General features: G+C 39.3%; 1 protein-coding gene across 2 annotated transcripts in view; it reads right to left on the minus strand.

Moving 5' to 3' along the window:
* The window catches only part of rnf220b (ring finger protein 220b), a 51442-nt gene that overhangs the window by 4549 nt on the left and 32849 nt on the right, over positions 1 to 14044 (minus strand). The window contains exons 5-13 of one of the 2 annotated variants that reach the window (XM_046870257.1): positions 13405 to 13497; positions 13117 to 13159; positions 9601 to 9644; positions 9116 to 9236; positions 6962 to 7052; positions 6332 to 6394; positions 4740 to 4789; positions 3763 to 3850; positions 2248 to 2353 (exon numbers count right to left, since the gene is read on the minus strand). In XM_046870257.1, coding sequence (XP_046726213.1) covers positions 2248 to 2353; positions 3763 to 3850; positions 4740 to 4789; positions 6332 to 6394; positions 6962 to 7052; positions 9116 to 9236; positions 9601 to 9644; positions 13117 to 13159; positions 13405 to 13497 — 699 coding nt within the window. Of the gene's footprint in view, positions 1 to 2247; positions 2354 to 3762; positions 3851 to 4739; positions 4793 to 6331; positions 6395 to 6961; positions 7053 to 9115; positions 9237 to 9600; positions 9645 to 13116; positions 13160 to 13404; positions 13498 to 14044 lie in introns of both variants that reach the window. The other variant, XM_046870256.1, reaches the window with a different exon arrangement.

Here is a 14044-nt window from a genome sequence, read left to right on the forward strand (position 1 = left end):
TGGTTGAGTGAAGTACTGTGCCCCGGTGGTCATTCTCCATGTCGGCCTGTTCCACCACGAGGAGATCCTGTTTCTCATCCTGGAGAACTCTACGGCGAGTATCATTCTGGGACATCCCTGGCTGGCACAACACTCTCCAAAGTTCTCTTGGAACCCCTGTGACATCCTCAAGTGGAGCCACCGGTGCAGGTAGCACTGTCTACACCACTTCCCTGTCCGTGTCCGACCCCGATTCCCCTAGCGGCCACACTCGTGGAAAGCCCTAATAACTCCCAGGAGGTGGAGGTTCCCCCGGAGTACCAATCATTTGCGGACGTATTTAGTAAGCAGGCAGCGACTCTCCTACAGGAACATAACCTCTATCTGAATCTAGAGAAGTGTGAGTTCCACCGGCTGTAAGTGCAGTTCCCAGGATATGTGATCAGCTTGTCAGGTATACGGATGGACCAGGGGAAGGTGAAGGCAGTGCGGGACCGGTTCCGTCCGAGCACTACCAAGGAGCTCCAATGCTTCCTAGGGTTCGCCAACTTCTTTCGCCGGTTTATCCAGGGCTTCAGTCTGGTCACCGCCCTGATCACCTCTCTCCTGTAGGGAAACTCTTTGAGGAGGCCTTCCAGGAACTGAAGAGGAGTTTCAGTGTCAATCCCCTCCTACGACACCCTGAGCCTGATGGCTCCCATTCATTGTGGAGGTAGACGCCTCCTCCACCAGCATCGGGGGAACCCGCCATGGCTCCGACCCTGCGCCTTCTTCTCGAGGAAGCTCTTCTCTGCGGAACAGAATTACAACATTGTGAACCGGGAACTCCTGGCCATCAAACTGGCACTCGAGGAGTGGCGTTACGGGCTGGAGGGGGTGGCCCACCCCTTTACGGTCATCACGGACCATAAGAAGCTCCAATACCTGTGAGAAGCCAAGCGTTTGAACCCCCGACAAGCCAGATGGGCCCTGTTTTTCACCCACTTCTATTTCACCATTACCCACCATCCGGGCTGCAAGAACGGCAAGGCAGATGCCCTGTCCCGGATTCATAACCCCGACAAACGCACAGACCCTGAACCCATCGTTCCTCCCAAGCTAACCCTCAGCCCCATCATCTGGGAGTTGGAGGAGGAGATTCGGGCCTTGGTGCAGGGAGAGCCAACCCCAGCGGTGTGCCCAGAAGGAAGGACATGAATTTCCTGTTCATGCCATCATTTCCTGCTGAGATCGAACCACGAGGCCCCGGGTTCCGGCCACCCGGGGAGGAGACAGACTCTCCTCCCGACCCAATCACACTACTGGTGGCCCGGGATGAGCGGGGATGTCTCACAATACATCCAACCCTGCTCTGTCTGCGCCATATCCAAAACCCCACGACACTTACCCGCAGAAAAGCTGGTCCCCCTGCCAATTCCGCAGCAGCTGTAATCACACCTGGGGATAGATTTCATTACGGACCTGCCCTACTCGGACGGTAACACCTGCATCCTAGTGGCTGTGGACCAATTTTAAAAAGCCTGCAAGCTGGTTCCCCTCCATGGCCTGCCCACAGCTCTAGAGACCGCAGAGTTGCTGTTCCATCACGTTTTCCTGAGGAAAACGTGTCCGACCGGGGACCCCAGTTTACATCCCATGTGTGGAAGGCGTTCTTCCGGCTCCTAGGGGTCACAGTAACCTGTCACAGTAACCTGTCAACAGGCAAATGGAGCAGAAGATACAGGCGCTAGGACGCTACCTCCAGTCGTACTGCAATCAGGACCAAACTAGCTGGAACCGTTTTCTCCCCTGGGCCGAGAGTGACAGTGCAGGACAGAGTCCTGATCCGAGAGTGACAGTGCCGGTTTTTCTACACTAAAAGAACAAGCTCTGTTGTTTTAATAAAGAACAAAATGAATGGACAAATAATGAATAATTGATTCATTTTAAGTCAACGAAGGAATATACTGGATGGAATATAAGTGAAATTAATAAAGAATAAGTGAATTAATAGAAAAGAAATAAACAACACTGAAGGATGTGGTAGGTGGTAAGAAGGTGGTAAGAAGTGGTAAGAAGGTTGGTCTGCGCAGTGTTTAAGGCATTGCACCTTGGATCGAAAGGTCATGGGTTTAAATCCCAGCACCACCAAGCTACCACTGCTGGGTCCTTGAGCAAGGCCCAAAACCCTTAACTACTGAGTTGTAATCGCTCTGGATAAGGGCGTCTTCCAAATGCCATAAATTTAAATTAAAAAAACAAGACTGGGTCATAACCTCACAGCCTCACCATGCAGATCAGACATTTGATCCGGTCTCCTCGAGTCAGCTGCTTCTCCAGGTCTCGGATCCGTGACTTCAAAGCTTCCAGTGTGTTAAAAGAGTCACCAGGTGACCTGAAACATACACACACACACACACACACACACACACACACACACACACACACACACACACACACACACACACACACTTTTTTTTTTTTTACTAAATTCTTTACTGACATTCCTAATAAAGATATCAAACACATCTTGTCTCTATAAACTTGTCTAATGTCAGCAAAATCACACTGATAGATCTCATTCCATAAACTTATAAACATTGTATGATCACCGTTTAAAAAATACTGGACGTCGCATCAGAGTGTCTTTCAAGTGCAAACATTTAAATCGGGATAAAAACGCTGGGGGGAAAGATGACAGTTAACAATTAACTGTCTTTAACCTCGAACCTCTTGTCTACTGTATCTGAACTTGTATTGGAATCACAGACATAATAAAATCATCGACTTTTATTATCTTAATTGATATTTATACATATTGATTTTATCAATGACAAACAATTAATTTTTTTTTTTCCCGTTGTCATTAAAATTAATTTTCTAAATAACTGTTGTTGGGATTCTTCCACTCTGAATGAAATATTATTTGGACTCCTTGACTTTTAATAGTATAGTATCAGTATTAGAGTTTGAGTTTTGTTCATTAGCGAAGCTGAGTGAATTCAGAGTATATGCATTTTTTTATGAGCAGTAAAATAACTAACAGCACGATCCCTAATATACACACAGGTAATAAAGAGCCCGTTTAAAAAAGAAACAAGACAAAAATATTACACAAGCCCGTTTTGCTACATAACCACCGAATAATCAGAAAATGGTTTGGTCTCTAGGTCCAGAAGAGGATTTGGGACTTAACTCTGTCTCTCTGTGTAATTACAAAGTGACCTTTTCCTGTTCATCCTTGCCTTGCCTCACCAGCTCTCTCAGTACTTTTACTAAAATTTGTAAGAGTTATGAATGAATAAATAAATAAATGAATAATGATTTCTGGGGAAAGGATGAGTATTCAGCCTCTAGTTTTGCATCATGTCTCAGTAACACTATTTCCACACAAACAACTTCTAGTTATGTTAAGTTCATTAACATATCAGTAATTTTGTACAGTTCTTGTCTGTAAAACTACATTATACATGTATGCACATTTTATTTGATTGTTTATTATTATATAATTATATTCAAATCCTCCTTTGTAGCCACTAGCCTGCACTGAAGGTCACTGAATGACCCCAACCAAAACATGTGGTGAATGGAATCAAAAGATTTGAGCTTCCACAGCTTTCTCTCACAGCAGAAGGAGCTCATATTTAAAGCTCTGTCTTGATACTGCAGGTCACAACCCCCAACACACTGACCCTGAACTAAAGCTAAACTGGGGCTGCAGGTGTTTTGTCTGTGTTTATAGAAAACAGTGTGTCAGGAGTTGCATCAGCGAGTGTGTAATGATGCAGGAAAAAGTTTACTCACAGCTCAAACTGACAGCTCCTGCAAGCTGGAGAGACATTCATACTGACATCTGGCCTGCTGTGGTCTTCATTACTTGTAGATGGTGTTTCTACACACACACACACACACACACACACACACACACACACACACACACACATACATTAATGCACTCATTTTAATACTGTACATTACTGTTTCTATAGCAACAGCTTTTTAACAGAAAATTGTGCAATAACTGACACAGTGAAGTTTTTTAAATTAACTAGATGCTTGTTTACCATGAGTCTCCAGTGTCAGGACTTTGGTAAACATTTATTTTTACTTTACTGTTACGGCATTTAGCAGACGTCCTTTTCCAGAGCGACATACAAATGTTTTTTAAAGTCTCTATCTATGAATAATCTATCTAAATCAGCCTAAAACTCGGGCCACAATTTTTATTTAATACATAAATACACAAAACAAACAGGGAACAATGGGAAACAGTCAGAAAGCACTAAAGCAGTATCTTTTCAGACAAAAAGAGAAGTCAAGGAGGGAATGGTAGCCATGTTTATAACTGATATAACAAACACAGGAACTCCTCTCACAACCTTAATTGTAAACAGATAAAACGTATGACATGGAAAGAAAGAAAGAAAGAAAGAAAGAAAGAAAGAAAGAAAGAAAGAAAGAAAGAAAGAAAGAAAGAAAGAAAGAGAAAAGGAACGAAGGAATGGAGGAGGAAGGAATTAAGGAAACAAGGAAAGGAAAAAAGGAAGGAAAGCAGCAAAAAAGATAGAAAGTTAAAGAAAAAAGGAAAGTGAATTAAAAGAATGAAGGTAGAAGGAAAAAATGGTAGGCTAAGGGAAGAAAAAAGGAAAGTGGATGGAAGGAATGAACATCTTTTTATTACTATTTATTATGTATATAATTTTTTTAACACACTGATTATTATATTTCAGTCCTTGTTTGTATCTTTGCAGTGTTAATTATTTAAAGACCATTTTTCTCACCTGCTGTGGACCACCTGCTGAGTTCTGGAGAAAGTCGACTCGCTGCTTCCCTACTTACAAACAAAATCCGAGACAAAAACAAAGAGAAATTATGCAATTTAAAATATCTGTATTAAAATAATGTACGTTTGAATATTCTTAAGCCATGGTAATTGGTTGGAGTAGTAGTGATTAGTCGGAGTAGTAGTGATTAGTCTTGGTAGCAGTGATTAGTCTTGGTAGCAGTGATTAGTCTTGGTAGCAGTGATTAGTTGGAGTAGTAGTGATTAGTCGGAGTAGTAGTGATTAGTCGGAGTAGTAGTGATTAGTAGTGATTAGTCTGAGTAGTAGTGATTATTTGGGGTAGTAGTGATTAGTTGGCGTAATAGTGATTAGTCAGAGTAGTAGTGATTAGTTGCAGTAGTAGTGATTAGTTGGAGTAGTAGTGATTAGTCTTGGTAGCAGTGATTAGTTGCAGTAGTAGTGATTAGTTGCAGTAGTAGTGATTAGTCGGAGTAGTAGTGATTAGTCGGAGTAGTGGTGATTAGTCGGAGTAATAGTGATTAGTAGTGATTAGTCTGAGTAGTAGTGATTAGTAGTAATTAGTCTGAGTAGTAGTGATTAGTAGTGATTAGTCTGAGTAGTAGTGATTAGTAGTAATTAGTCTGAGTAGTAGTGATTAGTAGTGATTAGTCTGAGGAGTAGTGATTAGTAGTGATTAGTCTGAGTAGCAGTGATTAGTAGTGATTAGTCTGAGTAGTGATTAGTAGTGATTAGTCTGAGTAGTAGTGATTAGTAGTGATTAGTCTGACTAGCAGGGATTAGTAGTGATTAGTCTGAGTAGCAGTGATTAGTAGTGATTAGTCTGAGTAATAGTGATTAGTAGTGATTATTCTGAGTAGCAGTGATTAGTAGTGATTAGTCTGAGTAGTAGTGATTAGTAGTGATTAGTCTGAGTAATAGTGATTAGTAGTGATTAGTCTGAGTAGTAGTGATTAGTAGTGATTAGTCTGAGTAGTGATTAGTAGTGATTAGTCTGAGTAGTAGTGATTAGTAGTGATTAGTCTGAGTAGTAGTGATTAGTAGTGATTAGTCTGACTAGCAGGGATTAGTAGTGATTAGTCTGAGTAGCAGTGATTAGTAGTGATTAGTCTGAGTAATAGTGATTAGTAGTGATTATTCTGAGTAGCAGTGATTAGTAGTGATTAGTCTGAGTAGTAGTGATTAGTAGTGATTAGTCTGAGTAGTAGTGATTAGTAGTGATTAGTCTGACTAGCAGGGATTAGTAGTGATTAGTCTGAGTAGCAGTGATTAGTAGTGATTAGTCTGAGTAATAGTGATTAGTAGTGATTATTCTGAGTAGCAGTGATTAGTAGTGATTAGTCTGAGTAGTAGTGATTAGTAGTGATTAGTCTGAGTAATAGTGATTAGTAGTGATTAGTCTGAGTAGTAGTGATTAGTCTGAGTAGCAGGGATTAGTTGCAGTAGTAGTGATTAGTCAGAGTAGTAGTGATTAGTCTAAGTAGTAGTGATTAGTATGAGTAATTAATTGTGATTATTTGTATTAGTGGTGATTAATAAGAGCAGTTCTAGTAAATGAGACAGGCTCGCACTTTAAGAGTGTCTCTCCGTCTTCGGCGTCTCCTGCACTTGGGATCACGTCTGTCTCGGAGTATCTAAAAGTGAGAGCTCAGGAACAGGAAGTTGAATGTGTCCAGTTTAAAGCTAACTTAAAATATTCTTTAAAACAGTCTTCTCACATCACCCAATCAGCAGCCATTACCTTATACACAGCTTAGGTGCACACTGATCATCCTCCCTTCTTCTTCTCCTCCTTCTCCTCCTTCTTCTTTATCCACTTTTACTTTTCATTTCCATTTCTCCTATTTCTACTATATTTCTTTCATTCTTTCAAGTTTTTCTCTTTGCTTTCAGTTTCATTCTTTCACAATTCCTTGCTTTTTTTTACTTTCATTCTTTTATTCTTCCTTCATCCCTTTCACTTTTCATTCTAAATTTTTCATTTCCTTTCATTTTCATTCTTTTTTCTTCCTTCATCTTTTCACTTTAATTCTTTTTTTCATCCTACCTTTTATATTTTTTCCCTCCATTATCTTTCCTCTTTCTGCTCGTCCTTGCTCCTTCCATAGTTCATTAATTTTTTTTTCCTTTCCTTTCCTTTCCTTTCCTTTCCTTTCCTTTCCTTTCCTTTCCTCCTTCCTGCAGTGTAATGTGAAGGATACTGTGCTCGGCCATAACTCTGAGTATCGTCTCCGTCTACGTCCAAATCCACATCACTGTCCTGCTGCTCCTTTGAAGCGCTGTTTACTAAACCTGGGAGTAAGAGTGAGACAGAGAGACACAGACAGACATGCAGAGAGACACAGAAAGAAAGAAAGAAAGAAGCACAGTGAGACACCATCTGTCTTTCATACATTTAGCAGATTATAATTTGATTTATAACATCCAAACCAAAAAGCTAAGAGAGAGTGAGCCCAAGAAAAATAGAGAGAGAAAGAGAGAGAGAGAGAGAGAGAGAGAGAGAGAGAGAGAGAAAGAGAGAATGAGTTAAAAGAGAAAGAGGGAGAAAGAGAGAGAAGAGAGAGAGATGAATGTTTAAAAGTCAGACAGAGGCAGAAAACTTGAGACCGATAAAAACAGATGACGAAAAGAGGGTGAGTCAAAAGCAACAGAGAGATACAGAGTGATGAAATGTTAGAAATAAAGATATAAAAGATAAAGAGTTAAATGTGAGACAAAAAATGATGTAGAGAAAGAAAATGATTAATCCAAAAAGAGAGACACAGTGAGTAAGAGAGAGAGAGAGAGAGAGAGAGAGAGAGAGAGAGAGAGAGAGAGAGAGAGATTATAAAACAATGATACTGATTAAATATATGAGAGTGACAGGGATAAGATGAAAGTGAGACACACATTGAGAGAGACAGTTTAAATATTTGAATAAATTGAAATAATTTAATAAATCCATAATTTTCTTACAGGAAAATTAAGATGCAGCAGATGATTTTTGGCCAAAACATCTACAGTAATTCATCCCACACTGAGATCTAACTCATCCTACACTCACATCTAACTCTTCCCACACTCCCACATTTACATCTAACTCATCACACTTACATCTAACTCATCCCACACTCCCACACTCACAACTAACTCATCCCACACTCACAACTAACTCATCCCACACTCCCACACTCACAACTAACTCATCCCACACTCCCACACTCACAACTAACTCATCCCACACTCACAACTAACTCATCCCACACTCCCACACTCACAACTAACTCATCCCACACTCCCACACTCACAACTAACTCATCCCACACTCCCACACTCACATCTAACTCATCCCACACTCCCACACTCACAACTAACTCATCCCACACTCCCACACTCACAACTAACTCATCCCACACTCCCACACTCACAACTAACTCATCCCACACTCCCACTCACATCTAACTCATCCCACACTCACAACTAACTCATCCCACACCCCACACTCACATCTAACTCATCCTACACTCCCACACTCACAACTAACTCATCCCACACTCCCACACTCACAACTAACTCATCCCACACTCCCACACTCACAACTAACTCATCCCACACTCCCACACTCACAACTAACTCATCCCACACTCCCACACTTACATCTAACTCATCCCACACTCCCACACTCACAACTAACTCATCCCACTCCCACACTCACAACTAACTCATCCCACTCCCACACTCACAACTAACTCATCCCACACTCCCACACTCACAACTAACTCATCCCACACTCACAACTAACTCATCCCACACTCACACACTCACATCTAACTCATCCCACACTCCACACTCACATCTAACTCATCCCACACTCACACACTCACATCTAACTCATCCCACACTCACACACTCACATCTAACTCATCACACTCACATCTAACTCATCCCACACTCACACTCACATCTAACTCATCCCACACTCCCACTCACATCTAACTCATCCCACACTCCCACACTCACATCTAACTCATCCCACTCACATCTAACTCATCCCACACTCACACTCACATCTAACTCATCCCACTCACATCTAACTCATCCCACACTCACACACTCACATCTAACTCATCCCACTCACATCTAACTCATAACACTTACATCTAACTCATCCTACACTCACACACTCACAACTAACTCATCCCACACTCCCACACTCACAACTAACTCATCACACTTACATCTAATTCATCCCAAAACAGCTGCAGCATTTTAAACAAACATTTTTTATTTTACTCACTGCACTTTATTTCACAATATAGACACCATGTGTGTGTGTGTGTGTGTGTGTGTGTGTGTGTGTGTGTCTGGTTGTTTACCTCTGAATCCGGTCAGGATGGACACCACATGTACTCTCCTCTTCTCACTCCACTCGTTCGTCCACTCGTCTCCTGTTCCTACTGCTGCCACTGATCCGTTTTCCAAACACACACTGTCTCTCTGTACACAACCACACACGCAAACATACACACGTGCAAACATACACACACACACACACACACACACACACACACACACACACACACACACACACACTTAATGGATTAATATAGTTAATAGTAATGTATTAGAGTTTCCAGGACTTTAACTATAAACAAATAAAACATAAAAAAAAAACACTTTTTTGTTTCTTAATATATTTTAATGAAGTATAATGAGGCTACTATTATATTATTTTCCTGCAACAGCCCAACATGTAGTGTTTCATTTCTTACAATCATTAATCATCTGTTTTTTAATCATTTTATTCCTTTTTTTTTTAAAGCCTTTTTTTATTATAATGGGAAATATGTTTGTGTTGTACCTGCTCTTCCTCCACTTTCCTCCTCTTCATCTTCCCGATGCGAGCTTTTCACAAAAATAAGAAAAAATAAACAATGTGACAGTCAACGTGAGTGTTTAGTAGATAGTATTTGTTTAGTGTTTAATGTTTTGTTTCATCATGATTATTAACATTAATATTATTCTGATTCAAAATAGGGAAATAGCTGATTGTACAGAAATAATGAAGAACAAAGACTTTAAAACAGGAATGAATTGGATGAATAAAACACTGTGACAAAGAAAAAAAAAAAAATATATATATATATATATATATATATATATATATATATATATATATATATATATATATATATATATAATCTTATCGTCCATTTGCTGAGTTTATACAGGGAGTGCAGAATTATTAGGCAAATGAGTATTTTGACCACATCATCCTCGTTATGCATGTTGTCTTACTCCAAGCTGTATAGGCTGGAAAGCCTACTACCAATTAAGCATATTAGGTGATGTGCATCTCTGTAATGAGAAGGGTGTGGTCTAATGACATCAACACCCTATATCAGGTGTGCATAATTATTAGGCAACTTCCTTTCCTTTGGCAAAATGGGTCAAAAGAAGGACTTGACAGGCTCAGAAAAGTCAAAAATAGTGAGATATATTGCAGAGGATGCAGCAGTCTTAAAATAGCCAAGCTTCTGAGCGTGATCATCGAACAATCAAGCGTTTCATTCAAAATAGTCGACAGGGTCGCAAGAAGCGTGTGGAAAAACCAAGGCGCAAAATAACTGCCCGTGAACTGAGAAAAGTCAAGCGTGCAGCTGCCAAGATGCCACTTGCCACCAGTTTGGCCATATTTCAGAGCTGCAACATCACTGAGTGCCCAAAAGCACAAGGTGTGCAATACTCAGAGACATGGCCAAGGTAAGAAAGGCAGAAAGTCGACCACCACTGAACAAGACACACAAGCTGAAACGTCAAGACTGGGCCAAGAAATATCTCAAGACTGATTTTTCTAAGGTTTTATGGACTGATGAAATGAGAGTGAGTCTTGATGGGCCAGATGGATGGGCCCGTGGCTGGATTGGTAAAGGGCAGAGAGCTCCAGTCCGACTCAGACGCCAGCAAGGTGGAGGTGGAGTACTGGTTTGGGCTGGTATCATCAAAGATGAGCTTGTGGGGCCTTTTCGGGTTGAGGATGGAGTCAAGCTGAACTCCCAGTCCTACTGCCAGTTTCTGGAAGACACCTTCTTCAAGCAGTGGTACAGGAAGAAGTCTGCATCCTTCAAGAAAAACATGATTTTCATGCAGGACAATGCTCCATCACACACGCCCAAGTACTCCACAGCGTGGCTGGCAAGAAAGGGTATAAAAGAAGAAAATCTAATGATATGGCCTCCTTGTTCACCTGATCTGAACCCCATTGAGAACCTGTGGTCCATCATCAAATGTGCGATTTACAAGGAGGAAAACAGTACACCTCTCTGAACAGTGTCTGGGAGGCTGTGGTTGCTGCTGCACGCAATGTTGATGGTGAACAGATCAAAACACTGACAGAATCCATGGATGGCAGGCTTTTGAGTGTCCTTGCAAAGAAAGGTGGCTATATTGGTCACTGATTTGTTTTTGTTTGGTTTTTGAATGTCAGAAATGTATATTTGTGAATGTTGAGATGTTATATTGGTTTCACTGGTAAAATAAATAATTGAAATGGGTATGAATTTGTTTTTGTTGTTGCCTAATAATTATGCACAGTAATAGTCACCTGCACACACAGATATCCCCCTAAAATAGCTAAAACTAAAAACTACTTCCAAAAATATTCAGCTTTGATATTAATGAGTTTTTTGTGTTCATTGAGAACATGGTTGTTGTTCAAATTAAATCCTCAAATAAAATTAATCCTCAAAAATACAACTTGCCTAATAATTCTGCACTCCCTGTATACATATTAATATAAGAAAATAACGCTTTTGAACCTGAGCAAACTCTCAAATCTCTGTCTCCAGCCATTTCTGTTTGTAGACTGATGTCAGTGTTTGTTTGTTGTCAGAAGAAGAATTTTGTGACTGTAGATATGCACTTTACAGGCATTAATACGTCTCAATTTAGCTGGAAAACTACCTGCGCTTATACTTTATTTAGATACAAGCCATCCAATAAATCTGTTGCATGCAGTTAGGAATGATTATGGGCAGCTTAGAAAAAAAAGGTATATGTTTGTTTAAATAAGCTGGACTAATACTAAAACAACACAAAATTTGACACTTTAAATAAAAGAAAATACATTTTTAAACAATTCTTAAAGAGCACTTTAAAAAAGAACCATAAATACTAAAATAAAATTCCACAAAAAAAAAGCACAATCAAAAGAAATACCAAAAACATACCACAAATTCTTAAAGAGCACAAAAACAAAGAAACTGGAAATACCAAAAATATGCCACATTTTTAATGAGCATTCAAAAAAAGAACCCACAAAAAAATTACAAATAAATAAATATCCAATGAGCATTACAAAAGAAGAACTCCCAAAAAAAAACTAAACAAAAAAATCTCAAAAAGCACTACACCAGAACCAGAAATAGCAAATACAAAAGAGCAAAAAAACTCAAAGAGCAATAAAATGTTTATACTATTTTTCCAAAACCCTGCCCCTACACAAATCCCCATCCCAGCAGTCACTGCTCGCCTCACACTACTATCAGTTCTACACACGTATAAGCTTTTTTTTTTCCATTAGTGATTGTTGCAGCAGCTAAAGTGTGACAAACATGCAAAAAAATAAGAAATCAGGAAGGGGCCAAAACAGTTTTACACACCACTGTATATAGAGCCTGAAACATGAGTCTTTTAAGTTTTTTGAGACACAGATGCATGTTCCTTTTGCAGCAAACAAGATCATTTAATTACTTTGACCAAACAAATGTATGAATGTACAGAAGTCGTTTCCACTGAGCCGCAGTCCAGACAGAACTGCATGGTGTTGAAGTGTGGAATAGAATCCAAGCAGGATAAATTTTCTTTTCACCATTTAACTTACATGTATATAATAAAGTCAGAATGTTCTCTAAATATAAAGGTTTCCTGGAAATTAATGCCATTTAGTGACCTTGTTTGTGGCATACAAACAAAAAGAACATGCCTCAAGAACCACAAAAGACTTTTTTAAACATTTCACATGTACTTTATTTATTTATTTATTTATTTATTTATTTATGAGCGTTTATGTTCATTTGTTTATCTAATTTCAATAAGAGACACAAGTAAATAGACCAACTAACTAATTTTCAAACAAATAAATAAATGAAAAACTAAATAAATAAATAAATAAATAATGGTTTAAAAATATATTAAAACATAAATGCTCTGTGATTCAGAAAAATGATAACTGCTGGAATAAATGTCAGTATTTTCATAAATAAGTAAGTGTGTGTGTGTGTGTGTGTGTGTGTGTGTGTGTGTGTGTGTGTGTGTTGGAGTGTAACAGGGCATAACATTTGTAAAGGAAATTTGTTGAGAAATTTGGTTTCCGTACCGCTGAGTCGTGTTTGTCTGTTGGCTCGGACTCGTAAAAACGTCTGCGAGAAAAAAAAAACACAAACAAACAATGAGCAAGAAGCAAAAAATCTACTCATCTTGTTCTCTTTTGCATATTCAAATCATGTCCTCGAATGGGAATAGAAGTGAGCAGGGTGCCTTTACTAAGGCATAGTGCTGTTTCAGTGAATAGCCAGGAGAGGGCAACACTTCAACATGAAATTTCCTCATAAACCTCTTCAATTGACATTTACTTCAGAGAAACTGATCTGGCCTGGGGTCTCACCTGGTACCTGTCTGAGTGCACGGCATCGTCGGTTGTGCGGGGCGACGAAACACATGACCCACCTTCGCACTTAATGTGAACGGAAAACACAGACTGAGACAGACGAGAGAAGAGAAAGACAACATGAGAGTGGACGTGAGCAAATCACAAATCACAAACTCGCTTCCTTAACAAAACATTTACATTCTTAGTTTTTTAAAGAGAGTTTTTTTTCATTCATTTATTTTATCCACCATTTTCCTCACTTAATTTACAGGAATGAAAGAATGTGAAACTGATTGGAAGCTGATGTGAGCTGAAATTAACTGATTAAAATTAAATCAAACCCAACAAAACAGAATCAAACGTAATCAACCAGGATCCAATCCAACAAAAGTGAATCGAATCGAATCGAATAGAATAGAATAGAATAGAGGTGAACCAAATGAAATTAAACTGAACAACTGATGCAGCAGAACAGAATACTGAGCACAGCTTCCCCAAATCATATTAAATGTCCATGATATTGTGCTGTTACAATCACCTGGTATTAATAAACTAATGAACAGAATTTTAATAAAATCACTATGTTGAAAATACATTTAAATATGGATATTCTTCATTCTGATCATTTAGAGTAATAAAATATATTTGTTTAATT

Source organism: Silurus meridionalis, chromosome 17, assembly GCF_014805685.1.
Source record: "Silurus meridionalis isolate SWU-2019-XX chromosome 17, ASM1480568v1, whole genome shotgun sequence".
Taxonomy (NCBI): domain Eukaryota; kingdom Metazoa; phylum Chordata; class Actinopteri; order Siluriformes; family Siluridae; genus Silurus; species Silurus meridionalis.